The sequence below is a fragment of the Helianthus annuus genome, chromosome 3 (assembly GCF_002127325.2).
Source record: "Helianthus annuus cultivar XRQ/B chromosome 3, HanXRQr2.0-SUNRISE, whole genome shotgun sequence".
Classification (NCBI taxonomy): Eukaryota; Viridiplantae; Streptophyta; class Magnoliopsida; order Asterales; family Asteraceae; genus Helianthus; species Helianthus annuus.
In genome coordinates, this window is record NC_035435.2 from 91835234 (window position 1) to 91852184 (window position 16951).

Genomic DNA, 16951 nt, shown 5'->3' on the forward strand with positions numbered 1-16951 from the left:
TAGGGTTCCTTCATAAGTTAGTCGAGGGCGGTTAGGATTCAATCAGAGGAATCCTCAGATGGTGAAGGTGAAGTTGAGGTTTGGTAGTGACTATGGTGGTGATTGATGGTGATTACATGTAGTCTTGAATGTAAGAAAAGTTGTTATGTTGTTAAAATTGCTAAAATTGCTTGATTCTCTTATTGATTTTGGATTACGAACTTGTTTTTTTATCTGATGAGGCCTTTGAATTGATATCATAGTTCTATTAATATGATAGATTTGCTTTATATTTATGTGATTATTTGTGCAAGCCTTTTTTTGTTGTTATTTTGACAATATATAGGGTATAGTTATAAGTAGTTATTGATATTTCGGAGGGAACTAAAATATAAGTCAATAGGACTCGGTTTTTCTTGCAGGAAGTGGATCCATGTGAAGAATTGACTGATGATGACATTCGAACCGCCATACAGGATGCATCAGGTCCTAGATCTGATATATTTTTAGGGCCATAATTAACGTTGACTGCTTTGCGTATGTGTTAAGGAAGTCGACGGTACTAGCGCCTTGAAAGGGTATGTAGAAGAGTACTTTTATTCATCCGATGATGCTACGTACAAGATTGGAGTCGAGGCAGAGATGAGGATGGATTCCGCAGAGTTAAAGCTGGATAATTGTAATGATCTTGATACATTTTTATATGCTTCTGATTTTCTGTGGCCATTCTTAATCAACAGAGAATGAGAGCAACGCGGGGCACGGGATGGTTAAGTGGCTATGGTTAAGGCACCACGATCAACTCCCACATGTTGTTAATATATTTTTTGGGCCATAATTAACGTTGACTGCTTTGCTTATATGGCGGGGAAAAAATCTTTACATATTCATGTTCTAGATTGAAGAAATAAAATTACTCACATCTGTTTATTAACATATCATAGATAATTTATTATAATTGTGGAAAAGTTTGAACTTATAAGTTTTTAGGTTATTATAACATATCACAGATAATTTGTTATACTTGTGGAAAAGTCTGAACTATTAGTTTTTAGGTTATCTATATATATTAATAAATGAGATGATGTGGGCTATGTGTCCTTGAATGGTGAAGCCATTTTGATGATGTGGCAACCATTGCTTTAGTGGACTATCATTTTGGGAGGGAAATTGTGTAAATTACTCTAAACAATCGAGATTTACCAATACACAAACCAAGACATATGCTTGGACGCGGGATCCGAATGGTTGTGGGTCGGATTTTTATGTTCTCACATAATAACCCGTTAACAATATGGATACTATATTAGGTTTTTATCAATTAGACATTACACAACCCACAAAAATCTAACCTAACCCTTCTTTCTCTCAAACCGCATCTCTCTCTACCTACCGTCTTCGATGTACTTATTGATTCAAGAATCTTTCAAAGAAATCTCAGGTAAATCAACATAATCAAAGTTAAATACTTCAGGATTTAAGTTTTTCGATCATCATTTTAATCACCAAAAAGTTAAATTTTGGTGTTGATCTTCTTCTCTGCCGATGCTTATGTTTGTTGTTTTGCTATTTTTTTTGTAGATCCTTACACATATTCAGAAGGTATGTAAAGTATTTTAGATGTTATGTGTTATAAGTGTTTAATATCAATTTTTTACATTATCCGATTTCAATCTTACTTACTGGATGATTTGTTTTTGATGTACTTATTCATTGATGTTGTTACTGAATCTTTTTTTTTTCATGAAAAACTCTAAATTTTATGCATTTCTGGACTATCAATCTTTGTCGAAACTGTTAAAGGTAATTTGGTATTTTGTTTGTTTTTTTTGCTAATTTTTTTCGTGCATTGCCGGACTATCAATCTCTGTTATTTGTCATTTTCATATTTTTTTTTGTAATAAATTTGTTTTCTATTAAGCCTCAATCCATTCAAGATTATGCATTTTTTTAGTGTCTGATATGTTTTGATTGTCTTGATGTCTTGATGATGAAGATTTATTTACACTGGTCTGATAATTTTTCACCCGGTTTAATGTTTTTTGTCTTTGGAATATTGATTTTGTATCTAAAAAATAAATATTTTTTATTTTTTTTAAACCGTTTCTTTTTATTTTTATATTTGGAAGTTTGTCCATTGACTAAATTATCTTTTAAAGCTTATTGATTGTTGATTTAGGAATATTGATTGTTTTTCTATAAATACTTTACCGATTTATTTTTTTTTAAAAACCTTCATTATTAAAGGTTTAAATTATCTATAAACCTTTATTTCAGATATGGATCCCTTGCACAACAGTCCTTCATTTTTAAAGCTTATTGAGGAAGATGACCCGATATTTTTGGTACGTTTATTTGTATTCTAATTACTAATCATATTTTAAGTAAACTGACATTTGTTTTTTTATTTTGTTTTAAACTCATAGCAAATACCTAATGATTTTGCTTCAATGATTTGGGGAGACCAACCACCTTACAAAGATTCAGTTAAGATTGTTGATGGTAACAAGTTATGGTTTGTAAGAGTGAAAAAAACTGATGTGGGCCCTGTTCTTGCTGATGGCTTCACCAAAGTTGTTCGGGATAGTTGTGTAAGAAAAGATGACTACCTTATGTTTCAGTCATATGGACCATCATCGTTCTTTCTAATGGTGTTTAAATCATTTGTTCATAAAAACTGCTTTATATCCAAGATCACTCCTCACGAAGATGTTATTGTAAGTAGTATCTTATATAATAGTTATGATGAATAATTTTTTATTTCTGTATATTGGTATTTAAATTAATTCTTATATTGTCACATGCTATGCAGGTCATGGCTGATGAATTTTGGAGGCAATTTTATGGTAAAAATTTCAAAGGTGGTCAGTCAACTCTTTATTTAGGAGATAGATTTTGGAATGTTAAGATGGACAGATTAACTGACAGCTGTGTTTTTACTCATGGATGCTCTGAGATAATAAACGATCTTGCCTTAGACAGGCGATCTAACTTTGTCTTTTCACTGCATGGAAATAAAATTTTTGAGCTTTCAGTCTTTAATCATCAAACCGGTACTCAAATTCAGAACAACAGGGTTGAGTTAGTTGTTTTGGATGACTCAATCTATGGTGATGATGGTGATGATTTTCTTATTGCAGTTAGAATTATACATCTACACTATTATTTAGTTATCAACGCGAGCTTACAAGTTGATATTGAATTTAACACATTGTTATTTTTGATATTTTTTGTAGTCCGAACATAAGGAGAAGTATAGTAGTGCTGGAACTGACTTTCAAGAAGGTGTTGTTGTGGAATGTGAAGATGACAAATTTCAGTTGGCAAGTTTTGAAGCTGTGTTCAATGTAATTCCACATATTTTAATCAAATTTAATAAAATGTATTATAAATATCTTTTTTCGTATTTATACATTTTATTTGTTTATTTATAATTGTGTAGGATATTGATGATTCCAAGTTTGATAAGTTTTTCTCATCTCTACTTGAAATGGAAGACCTTAAGAAGAATGTAATTTTTTGTCATTTTTATGTTTTTTTTTATTTTACTAAATTTAATTATTATTCTTTTTATATTGTTAAACAGTTTTCGTCAATTTTTCTTTCCTTACTTTATTATATTTAATAATTATTGGTACTATATTGTTAAACAATTTTTTTTGTTATACGTAGTTCAAAGATGATTGGGATAAAAAAACTGAACCGCAAGGCAAAGCAAGGGTTGTTTGTCATGAAGATTTAACTTTAAAGGTTTATGTTCATTCAATAAATTATATGATTTTGTAATTAAGTGAATTATTTTACGTTTATTTTTTCATTTCAAAGGTTAATGTTCTATCGCGAAAACAATTGTTGGTGTTGAAAAAAATCTAAGTTTAAAGGTTTTTTTTCAGTTACTTCATTATATTTTTCTGAATTTAAGTGTATTTCTTTATATTTTTTTAATATATATGTTTCCCTTATTCAGGACAAAAGCAAGTTTGAGTCGGATCTGGACAAATTTTTGATACCGAAGAACAAGTCCCATGTATATATACTTACTTAAATATTATATAATACAATTTATTAATTCATTGTATATTAATTTTTTTATTCTTTTTTGTTATTTAGGTTGATCCTACAGGGAAACAAATGTTGTGTTTTCTGAAACGAGTCTGTGCTCTACATTTGTTTCTGATGTGAGTTATGCTGGTTCTATATGTTTTCCAATAGTGGTAGTTACTTATGTATTTTTTTTCCTGTTTAGGTCATTCCGAAATATATAGTTGATGTTGTTCAAAGTGTTTTGCCGAGAAAGAGGAAGGTTTAGTATCATATATAACTTTTTTACTTTTAAATTTATATCTTTTAAAAAACAAGTAATTATTATTTATTTCAACTTATTAGGCCACTCGGAAATGTGACACATTTATGATTGTGTCCGATGACTCTCTTATCGCACTGCTGCTGAAACCGCATCTGTTAGTCGTAAACGTTCTACATTGAAAAGGTCGAAGACAGTTGCAATCATTGAGTTCACTAAGGTTGCAGAAAACAGAATGGTATGTGTGTTCAGCGTTTTACCATCTGCTATAGATTAATTTGACAATTTTTTTGTTTTGTGTCTTGCAGCGTTTACCGTCTGCTGTTTCCGAGGATTTGTGTCTTTCTATTCACAACCTCCGTGATGTTTCACTTCAAAACCTTAGATGTGAGGTAACAAACATGAACACTATAGTGGAAAAGAATGGAGATGGTTACAGGTATGGTTTTTCCAAGTGGTCGGCTTTCTTGAAATCAAATCAAATCCACATCGGCGCTACTCTTTTCTTTAAATATGTCAAGGCTTCGCAGCTTTTGATTTTGACCAAAGTTGTTCACAAGACGACAAAGAAAAGAGGCCGTGCGTGACTGTTTGCATTTGTGGTTGTTAGTAGGTTTTGTATATGTTTTGCTGATGTGTTGGTTATTAGTTAATAGTCGGTTGACAATCGGTTGCATATTTTGTGATTGGTCTTAGTATTGTCCAAGTTTGATGTTAGTTACTTTGTTGTTTGGACAATAGTACTTAAACACGTCTCTTTTGTAAGAAAGTTAACAACCTTATATATGTTTTAATTTTCAACATAATTTTGGTACTACTCTTTTTTTACAATTTTTTTATTTACTATCCATGCATCGAACCAAACATCCGAACATCTAAATGTATTAATTTAATACTAATATAAAATATTTTTGAATCTTAATGTTAGTTTGTTATATTTTGAGAAAAATAGGAAAATTTAACATCTTATAGATGTGAAAACATACCACACCCAATTGAATATCTTATTTATGTTAAAACATATTATAATTAGTTTGTTATTTTGTTATATTGTGAGAAACATACAACAATTGAGATTACCCAAGCAGTTGATTTTTGATTTTTTTTTCACTTATTTTTTAGATGTATATCTTAGACAGAAAAATAATAACTTATTATTTATATGTATTTTAGGAAACTTATACCAATTTATAACAATTAACAAAACAAAGATCATTTATTTATGTTAAATAATTTTGTCGATTTTTTCTATTCCTAATTTCAAAAGTTTTGTAAAGTAATACTTCCATTTATAATGCAAGATCATAGAAAAGTAATTTTAGATAAATTTGTTTGTTTATTAATTCACAATCATATATAACTAAAATGGAAACTACAATATAATGACGTTATATTTGTGATGTAGATATTTTTTTTCATCATAATACATATATCATATAATATATAATATATATACTATATAGAATATATAATATACATAATATAATGATCATTTGTTGTGTACTAATAAAGAAATCATTTTTTTATTGTCACAGTTTTCTATTTCAAAATGAAGTTTTTCTTTGATCAAAGTTTTTTTATGCAGGTAAGTTTCACTTCTCATGTTTTCATATTACAATTCAAACCTGTATTTTTATGTATTTATTTACACGATTATATTTTTTTATAAATATGTATTTATGTAAATTTATGTTATTCAATTATACACTTTCCTTACTAATCAAACTTTTACATATTTTTTGTTTATTATTTTTGTCGAAAAAATTATTTCTAAAAATATGATCTTAGAATTTTTCATATAAATTCATTTTAATTTCTTCTTCATTCATAAATTTATTCCAAATAATAACTTTTCTTTTTCTTGAGTAACTGTTTGACATGTAAGGTATGGAAGAACAAGGTGAAATTACTTTTTTGAATGATATTGACGCTCTTAGTACAAACTACACTATCAAAGTGAAGATTATTAGTTTGTGGAGAAAGAAGATGAAAGGTAATGAAAGAGAGACATATCATATCGATATGATACTAATGGATGAGATGGTACAATATCTAACTAATATTTTTTTCATCTTTGTTATTTTATATGATTTAAAGTTCATATTAATTAAATTTATGCATGTTATTTTTTATTTATGTATATGGTACCAAGATTCAAGCTTCTTGCTTACATAGGCTGTTTTCAAAATTTGAGAGACATCTTAATGTTGATGATTGCCTTATAATAAAAAGGCCATCTCTTGCTGCGAACACTGCATCTTTCAAAATTGTTCCTAACAATCAAAAGCTCTCTTTTTATTACCATACATTTGTCGAAAAGTGCAGTAACTGGGATGGTCCACAGTTCGTTTTCGATTTTGTTGATTTCAAGGATGTTCTGTCACAGAGATACAAGGAGGGTACAACAATAGGTATTATTGTTAATTCTTACAAAATCTTGATATTACAACATTTCTTGCACATTTAACTTATTATGTTGTGTTTTTATTACATTAACATTTTTTATGTATTAATCTTAGATTTCATCGGTTACGTTGTTGTTTGCTATAAAATTGAGGACACTAACAAAAAAGATGGTACTAAAGGAAAACGCCTCAATCTTAAGCTTCAAGATCTCGAGTAATACAATTTACATTTTTTTTTCTATATAATTTATTAATTTTTCCTAATATTCTTAATATCAACTTAATTGACTGTTTTCTTTTTTAGAGATGTTGAGGTTGATTTAACTCCTTGGGATGATTATGCCAAGGACATGAGTTCGTACATGGTTAGTCAAGATCGTGAAGCGCATGTTGTCATCGCTGTACATTTTGGTGCTGTTAAAACCTACAAAGGTATCTTATTCATTCTAATATTAACTTCATATAATATCATTATATATAAATAATATCATTATATATATGATTAGTTATTTATTTATGTTACTTAAATACAGGTAAATGGGGGATTTCTAATAATTTTGATGGTACACGGCTTTTTATTAATGACAATTTTGATCAGATGCTAACGTTCAAGGAAAAATGAGCAATTTTTTTTTAATTTTTGTTATTGTATCAGCTTTATTTTTATTTGTATGTTGTTTGTCATTTTATATTATTATTTCTTGAATTGATTTTTTTAGGTTTATTGCAAAACTTGCTGCTTCGGCCGAGTCAAGTAGCCATCTAGGGTCGTTTGTGATATGTTCTGTTGAAGATGAATTTATGAACAATGATGTTTTTTCACCAATTGCTTATATTGGCTCAATCATTCAGGTTATTTAAAACTATTCATATTTTATATTTTAACTACTAACAGAATGTTAATACGCTTTTATTTATCTATTTTAACAGCCAAAAAAAGTTGTTATTGTTGGAACTATTGTAGCAATTGTTTCTGATAAGATGTGGTATTATGATGGATGTAACTATTGCAAGTCCAAAGTTGAGCAAAACTTTGAAACTTATGATAGGGAGGATGGTACAAGTGATGTTAGAGATGAGAAGATGTACCAATGCTCCAACAAGGATTGTCAAGGCAAAGATGTTTTCCCGATGTCGAGGTAAATAACAGTTAGTCATACTTATGTTGTTGTTGATGCATATACTAACATTTTATTTATTAAATTGTTTGTATTTTGTTCTTAACTATATGAATATGCTTTTAAGGTTTAAAATACCAATTCGTGTTCAAGATTCAACCAGTACGGTGACACTTACATTGTTTGATCACGAGGCGTTGAAGTTTGTTGGTAAAACCGCAAAGGAACTTATACAAATTCAGGACGAGGTAAATATAATACTATCTTGCATTTTTTATAATATTTTTACATATATATCCTGACCATACATGTGATATTTTCAATATAGATACTCAAGACTAATGAGGTTCCAAGAGCATATCCTGTTGAGTTTGAGACCTTGCTTAACCTCAAGTGTGCTTTTGTTATTAGAGTAACAGACTTTAATATTACAAATGCTGTTGAGAATTATGGTATATCAGTTGTTACCAATGATGTTGATATCTTGGATCAGCTAAACAAAAAATGGAAAATTGATCAAGTAAGGGATTTTTATATTACATGTCTTTCACCTTTTTATTATTTTAAATCATCCAAATAGAAATTGTATTATGATTTCCATTTTTTTACAGATTGATGTCTCTGATTCGTTTGCTATGAGTCAGTCTGATTTCCAAGATGCTGGCGGTGAAACTACAAAGGTTTGACCTTTTAAAAACTATAATGATATAAAATTATAAATACTTTGTTTTTATTTTTTTCTTTTTTTATAAGGATGGTGTTTCTTACACTGGAGATAACTCTACACCTGTTTCAAAGGATTCTGTTGTTGATTTGAATCAATCATCATCTGATTTGAAGCGTAACCTTGGTGATGTTTATGCGATTGAAGACGGAATTGGATCGTCGGCAAGTAAACCTCGCATTAGTAGTGGTAGCATTTGTTCTGATGAAGCTATTGCCAAGAATTGATAAACAAACTAAGTGATTATTTCAATAACAAACACTTGGTTCTTTATGTTTGACAGTTTGTTTTGAATTTTGTTTTGATGGTTGTTTAAAACATTTATATGGTTTGCGGTTTTAATATGACATATTTAGTTATCTATTCTGTCATTTGGTAGTAAATGAAGTTTACTTATGTTTCTTATTGAATTAGAATACATTATTTGTTTACTAATATAATCATACGATTTAAAATAAATTCCTATTAAAAATTTTGATATTACTCTTACCATTTCTTTATTTAGCATAAAATTTAAAACATTAAATTTAGTTTATACAAATTCATAATTACATTAATAAAAGATTGTTTTATTAACTGATTTATAAAATTTTGCACACTTTCTAAATTTAACATTCTTTCTATAATTAAGGTCATCAATGTCATTGTAACTGATTTAAAAATATTTGTATTATTTTTTCCATAAATAGATTGTGTCTATAAATATAAAAAACAATACTCATTTCTTCATTTCATCTTCAAGTTTCATTGAATCTTGATTCATAATTCTCCTACATTGTCATATTTTTCCATTCCTGTTTAAATTTCCAGTATGTTCTCATATTTTGTAGTATCATTTTTACCTATTCTTATGTGTTGAACTATCATTTTTACCTATTTTGATGTGCGCTACTGATGAAAAACGTTTGTAATTATTAAATATTGTTTTGAGTATAAAATTTTTTCTTCTTTAATTGGTACCGTATCTTATTATGTTTCATTTTACCTTTCTGCTGGTGTTTAGAAATGGATAACAGGTTCAAACAACTATATTCATCTTCTACTAAACTTCAATGAATGCTGTAGCTAATGACTATAAGTGTGGTTCTTTATTTTGTTTTATCATATACTATCTTTTAAAAATTTCAAAAGAGTAATGAATTTATTTTTTCCTGAAAATCATACAGATTTCACACGTTGGTTATCTTACGTTATTAAAGGTAACTCAATGTTGTTCTCAATTTTACATATAGTATTACGTTTTAAAACTGTTTCCATATTGCTTTTTAATTTTTTTATTCCTTACTTTACCTCTTTAACTATTTTTTAATTTTAGCTGACGAGGCCAGGCGTAGACGAAAGTTAAGAAAACTATATCTTGATAACAAGAGATCAAAATCTACTACACAAGTTCATCATTATTTTCTCAAACGTGAGTTCTTTATCATTTTTTATGTATATACATACTTAATTAACTTACTGAAATTATAAGTATATTAAAAAAATTAATTTTATAGTAGTCTTATAATTAGTAGTGTTTAATTTTTCTTATCTCATATTTTATTGCTTTAACCCTTTTAACATTTCAGTTGCTGAGGCAAAAAATAGGCGTAGATTAAGAAAACTCTATCTTGATAGTAAGAGATCCACTATTAGTCGAAAATGTATTCTTTCAAAAGGGGATTCAACGGCTTCATCAGGAAGACGTGTCGTTTTAAACAACAAAGAAAATATAACACCGAATTCTTCAATCAGCAGTTTGCCTACGAATTGTTCATATGTGATACCTTTAAGTAAGTTAACCTTTACGTTTAACGATTTTATTAGTTTAACAATATTGATTTCAAACTTATAGAATTTTGTTTTTATTATATGTTATATTTACAATAATAATATTTTTTTTTTGTATTAGGCAATCGTTTAAATTCTTCGAGCAACGTATCAACTTCCATTCTAACACCTTCTACTTCGAAGAAGAAAGGAAAATCGGTGCAAGACCCTTATATAACACCAAAGCGTACACCGTTGTCAAATGTGTCAAACATAATACCAGGTTCAGCTACAAAAAAAATATTTATTAATGCAAGAAGTTTGAATATTTTTTTACATCTTCATATATGTCAATACCCTTATGTTTGAATGCTTATTTGTAATATCAAATTTGTTTTCTTTATGTTGTAGTAAATAATAAAAATTATTCAAGAGTGGTTACGTCTTCATCTGGATCATTGTTAACGTTAGATAGGAAGACAAGTAATTTGCAAGAGTCGTCTATATCAAGACGACGTACAAATAGTGCAAACAAAGAAAACGTAACACCTGCTTCGTGTATCACAAACATTCGTTCAGAAATTCATAATGTCTCACAGTTTACTAATGCTATGTCTTCTTTGAATCGTATTTCTCCTGGTATATTTTTAACTTATATATGTTTATAAATTTTTAAATTTTTCCTACACTTTATATACTTATTCTTAAATCATGTTTTATTTGTTATAACAGACAATATTGCAACGTCATCTACTATACCACTGACCGATTGCTATTCTATTACTCCCCGGATTGTTAGTAAACGCCATGCAACATCTTCGACGAGGGAAACGTCTTCGGTAAAAAGGTTGTTTTCTGGAAAGCGTACGCTTACTCATAAACCAATCGAAATAGAACCCATACCAATGGCAGATCTTGATTTTGACGATGAAAATCGTATTCAACAAGTGGATAAAGACGTCACCAAAGGCACATCTACAGGTAACATATTAAATATAATCATTGTATTTTCACTATTTTTTTACATTCATTTTGTGTTAAATTTTGCAGATTACCTTGATCATGGCGACCAATGTATTTGTTGTGGGTTATGCTTTGCAAAGTTTTGGCGAACTGAAGCTGGAAAGGGTCGGATTACACTTGAAAAGCGAACATATGGCTTATGTTGTGGTTATGGTAAAGTTGACTTACCTGAGTATAAAGAATCTGACCCAGCTTACCAGATGCTTTTTCGATCTTTAGATTCAGATAGCAAGTTTTTCTTAAAGAACATTCGACGTTACAACTCAATGTTTTCCTTTACTTCTATGGGAGGAAAAGTTGATACTAAAATAAACAAAGGTAATGCTCCTTTTGTTTATAGAATCAGCGGTCAGAATGCACATAATATGGGTAGCCTTCTTCCTAAAGCCGGAGACCAACCAAAGTTTTCACAACTTTATATTTATGATACTGAGAATGAACTTTTCAATAGGAAGACCTTATTTCGGTATGTTACTTTTGTCAGCACCTATATTTATAATCCTTTGTTTGTTCGTAATAAATTATTCTTCGTATCTTCTACTTATTATTAAATATCTTTAATTTTTGTACCAGCGATTCAACAACTCAGTTTTCTTCCAGAGCAAAAGAGCTTGACGATAAATTCATAAAGTATCTTACCGACATGTTAGATTCAAAAAATATGTTGGTAAAAACATATCGGATGGTTCGAAACCATCTTCATGAGAAACCTAACGTTTCTCTTAGGCTTCGGTTGATTTATCAGAGAGATCGAGATGGCAGGACTTACAATTTACCTACATCATCAGAAGTTGCTGCTTTAATTGTTGGCGATGAAGATCAAAGCGTGGAACAACATGACATTATTGTCGAAGAGCAGTCAGGAGCGCTTAAACGTATTAGCGAGTTACATCCGTCATACCTTGCTCTACAATATCCAATTCTTTTTCCATATGGAGATGATGGCTATAGGATTAACATTCCTCATAGGGATTTTGGTCCAAACACAAAGAAGACACGTCCAAATTGCACGATGAGAGAGTTCTTTGCTTATAGAATGCATGATAGGGATAACAAGTTCTCTCTAATCCTTAATGCGAGGAGGTTGTATCAGCAGTTTATAGTCAACGCATACGCAATGATCGAAAGCGAGAGGCTAAACTACATACGATTTCAGCAAACAAAATTAAGATGCGAATCGTTTAATAGTCTAAAAAATGTTCAGCAAGTTGGCCAAGGTGATTTGTCGCATACTGGAAAACCTGTCATATTACCTTCGTCGTTTACTGGTGGAGCTCGCTATATGATGCAAAATTATCTAGATGCTATGGCTTTATGTAGGACTTATGGGTATCCTGATTTTTTTATAACTATTACATGTAATCCGAAATGGCCCGAGATGGTAAGGTTTATTGGTGACTCATCAGTTAAGCCTGAAGACAGACCCGACATACTTTGTCGATTGTTTAAGATGAAGCTTGATGCATTGATAAAAGACCTTAAGGAAAAAAAATTCTTGGCGATATTAATGCGGGTATGTGGATTATTTTTTTTACACTTATTTTATCTGTATTTACTAATATTTTTTCTTCTACAATTTTTTACACCGTCGAATTTCAGAAGTGTGGTCTGCCACATGCTCATTTATGTGTGTTTTCGAAAGCTGATCATAAGGTTCCTACTGTTGAACATATCGACCCTTTTATCTCAGCTGAGATTCCTGATAAGAATGAAGATCCTGAATTATATTCTCTGGTGTGTGAGTTCATGATTCATGGTCCATGTGGACAGGCTAACTTGAAATGTCCATGCATGGTAGGAAACCGTTGTTCTAAGAATTTTCCAAAGAAGTTTTTGGAGGCTACTTCTGTTGATTCAGATGGATTTCCGCTTTATAGGCGAAGAGACGACGGTCACAGTTATCAAGAAGGGTGTCACATTGGACAACAGGAGCGTCGTTCCATACAACAAAAGGCTTCTTAGAAGATATCAGGCGCACATTAATGTGGAGTGGTGCAATCAGGCAGGTTCAATTAAGTATTTGTTTAAATACATTAATAAAGGACCAGACACAGCCACTATTGCTGTTATAGATTCGGACAGAGGAATTGAAGAGGAGATACCGAAAGATGAAATAAAAGAATATTACGAGGCAAGATATGTTTCCGCATGTGAAGCCAGTTGGAGAATATTTGCATGTGAAGTTCACTATAGGTATCCGTCTGTTATGAGGTTACCATTTCATCTTCCAGGCCAGCAAAATGTAGTATTCAGTGGTGAAGATGTCCTAAATAAACCTCAGGTTAATTCTTCTATTTTTCTAGAGTGGATGAACATGAACAAAAAACCAGAAGCAAGGAAACTTACCTATGTTGAGTTTCCATCAAAGTATGTTTGGAAGTTACAGGATCGTTGCTGGCAGCCGCGAAAAAATTATGTTGTGGTTGGGAGAATCTATTCTGTTTCTCCTTCCCTTGGTGAGGCTTATTACCTTAGAATTCTTCTAACCAAGGTCAAGGGTCCACGATCTTTTGAAGAAATTAGAACCTATGAGGGTGTTGTTTATCCTACTTTTAGGGATGCATGTTATGCACATGGCCTTTTAGACGATGACAACGAATACATTGAGTGTATTAAAGAGGCCAGTTTACAGGAAATGGTCATTATCTCCATTCATTGTTCGGTACACTTCTTCTGTCTAATACGCTTTCAAGACCAGAAGTTGTTTGGGAGAAGACGTGGGAGTTTTTATCCGAGGACATTTTATACAATATGCGGAAGGATTCTGGGTTTAGTGGTATTTTTTTTTAATTTCTTATATTTTTTCTAACATTCAAAGTCTTTCTTTTTTGTTATTCAGTTATGCTTATATTAATAAAGTGTGTTCTTAAATTAATTAAATTTACTTTTTACTGTAGGTTTTGTTGTTTCAGATGAGCGTTTAAAGAATATAACGTTGTCTAAAATCGAAAACTATCTTATCCGTAATGGATCCAGCTTGCGTAGATTCTCACCAATGCCTGTTCCAGACGAGGATTCCACAGTATACGAGACCAACCGTCTGATAAATGAGGAGCTTTCTTGGGACAAGGATGAAGTTAGGGCTGAATTCAATAAGCTTCATAATTCTTTAAATGATGATCAAAGAGCAGTGTATAACGAGATCATGTCTGCTGTTGGACGTGGGAAAGGTGGTGTTTTTTTTGTGTACGGTTACGGTGGTACAGGTAAGACATTTCTGTGGAAAACTTTAGCTGCTTCCATAAGATGCAATGGAAATATTGTTATTAATGTTGCTTCAAGCGGTATTGCGTCATTGTTGTTATCACGAGACCGAACTGTCCATTCAAGATTTCATATTCCGATTAATCTTAATGAAGATTTTGTTTTCCATATCAAGCCTAATTCTGAAATCGCTAATCTTCTAAACGAAGCAAAGTTGATTATTTGGGATGAAGCACCGATGGTACACAAACATGCTTTCGAGGCTCTTGACCGTACATTGAAAGATGTTTTGAGTGTCTCTGATTCACGTAATTCTGAACTTCCCTTTGGTGGAAAGACTATTGTTTTCGGTGGTGACTTTAGGCAAATCTTACCGGTTGTACAGAATGGAAGCAGGCAAGATATCATACACGCCTCTTTATGTTCATCTTACATTTGGTCCACTTGCAAGGTTTTAAAATTGACCAAGAACATGCGTTTATCTGTTGGAACCAGTAGTTCAAACATTGATGAGATAAACAATTTTGCGAAATGGCTTCTTGAAATTGGTGAAGGCAATCTTGGTGATGGTAACGATGGCGAGTCAACTATAGAAATACCAAACGATCTTTTAATAACTGATTCAACTGATCCAATTCAAAGCTTGATTGACTTTGTATATCCGTCAGTTCTTCACCGTTTTAAAGATTGTGACTACTTTTCAGAAAGAGCAATACTTGCTCCTAAAAATGAAGTTGTACATGGTATCAATGATCGTTTGCTTGCATTATTTCCCGGTGAAGAAGAAGAGTATCTTAGCTCAGATAGTTTATGCCCAACTGAGGAAATTAATGATTCATTACACCAAGATTTGTATAATCCTGATGTGTTAAATAGTGTCATTGTTTCTGGCTTACCAAATCATAGATTGGTGTTAAAGGTGGGTGTTCCAGTCATGCTTTTGAGGAACATTGATCAGCAAAATGAATTATGCAATGGTACGCGTCTTCAGATTACACGTCTTGGTAAACATGTTATAGAGGCTGAGATACTATCGGGAGGTAATGTTGGTTCAAGAACTTACATTCCCAGAATTAGCATGATACCGTCAGACAAGAAAATACCCTTCAAGTTTCAACGAAGGCAGTTTCCGATAACCGTATGTTTTGCCATGACTATTAACAAAAGTCAAGGACAATCTCATTCAAGAGTTGGTCTGTACCTAAGAGACCCCGTTTTCTCACATGGTCAGCTTTATGTTGCGTTGTCGAGAGTAAAGACCAGAGATGGCGTGAAGCTTTTAATATTTGACAAAGATGGAAGGCCAACGAATAAAACTGCAAATGTTGTTTACAAAGAAATATTTGGAAAGTTGCAGTAAGTTTAATTTCAAATTGTAAGTTTTATAGTTTATTTATAACATAAATACTTGATTTGATTTTATATCTTCATTCATCATTATTGTTTTTTAATTTTAAATCAAATTATTTTAGTATACCTACCATATTTTTTGTTTAAACAATTTTTAAACTATTATTGAAATATTAATATTACAATTGATATACTTTTCGTTGAACTCTTATTTTAAAGTAATTTAGTATTTTAAGTGTTATATTCCACTTTTTGTAAGTGTATATGTGTAACAATTAGAAATTAGTAAGGGGTGAATGTGTAATTGTTTTATATTCCCTTCAAATTGATTCAACCGAAAAAATAACCATCATATCAAACAGAACATCATTACCCATCAAACTTCTTCTCTCTGTTGGCTCTTCCTCACCGCCATTTTTGTAGGGTTTACAAGTTCATCCCATGTTCTACACTACAATCAACCGAAAAAGGTATGGCTTTCATCTTTAATCCGGCTTTTCATACTTTTTATTCTCTTTATTTTGCATTAGAAATCAAGACCCAATGTTCGCATGTACATTCAACTTTGAAACCCAATTTTGATGGTGATATCTTTCCGAAGTTAATGTTTAACTTTTGTTTACAAGATTTACCCACTTTTTTATGTTTTTAAATTTCATTTTTCATGTGAAACTGTGATTATTTCATAAGAATCTGATTAAAATTTTAGCATCCAAGAACATAGGTTACTAAAATTTGGTTATCCTTTATAGATTTGTTATATGTCTATAATTTTTTTCATTATCAGTAATAATTTTCAACTTTACACATTGGTAATTTGAAGAAAACAAATTTATTTATATGTTTTGAATGTGTTTATTTTGTGATTTTTATCATTTTATTGTTTGCTGAAAGAAAACCTTGATAATACTGTTACAGATATGGATCCAAAAAGTAATAGTTGTTCTTTCTTGAAATTAGTCGATTTTCATGATCCTACAAAAGTGGTATGTATTGTTTTTTTATTATTTTTACTAAAAATTATGTTGATACTTATAAGTCTTTTGTTTTAAATTATAGGATATACCGTATGGCTTTGCCACATTACTGTGGGGAG

General features: G+C 30.7%; 1 protein-coding gene across 1 annotated transcript; it reads left to right on the top strand.

The window, feature by feature from the left end:
• Nucleotides 1–3285: 3285 nt before the first annotated feature.
• Nucleotides 3286–15865, top strand: LOC110931652. Its single transcript, XM_035988089.1, has 27 exons — nt 3286–3306; nt 3422–3490; nt 3652–3729; nt 3947–4006; nt 4090–4157; nt 4469–4520; nt 4591–4721; nt 6220–6325; nt 6435–6693; nt 6802–6901; nt 6992–7119; nt 7221–7293; nt 7407–7539; nt 7618–7826; nt 7933–8053; nt 8134–8325; nt 8417–8485; nt 8559–8697; nt 10098–10301; nt 10421–10561; nt 10690–10917; nt 11011–11259; nt 11329–11767; nt 11875–12814; nt 12901–13035; nt 13100–13910; nt 14199–15865. The coding sequence occupies exons 1-27, from the start codon at nt 3286–3288 to the stop codon at nt 15863–15865; spliced, it is 6822 nt and encodes a 2273-aa protein (XP_035843982.1).
• The last annotated feature ends 1086 nt before the right edge of the window (nt 15866–16951 follow it).

Excerpts from the sequence above, each read along its gene's own strand:
- LOC110931652 (XM_035988089.1), top strand. The coding sequence starts at position 3,286 with ATGACAAATTTCAGTTGGCAA. Across the intron at positions 3,730-3,946 it reads ATGAAGATTTAACTTTAAAG|GACAAAAGCAAGTTTGAGTC; the intron begins GTTTATGTTCAT and ends TCCCTTATTCAG. Across the intron at positions 12,815-12,900 it reads TCTTGGCGATATTAATGCGG|AAGTGTGGTCTGCCACATGC; the intron begins GTATGTGGATTA and ends GTCGAATTTCAG.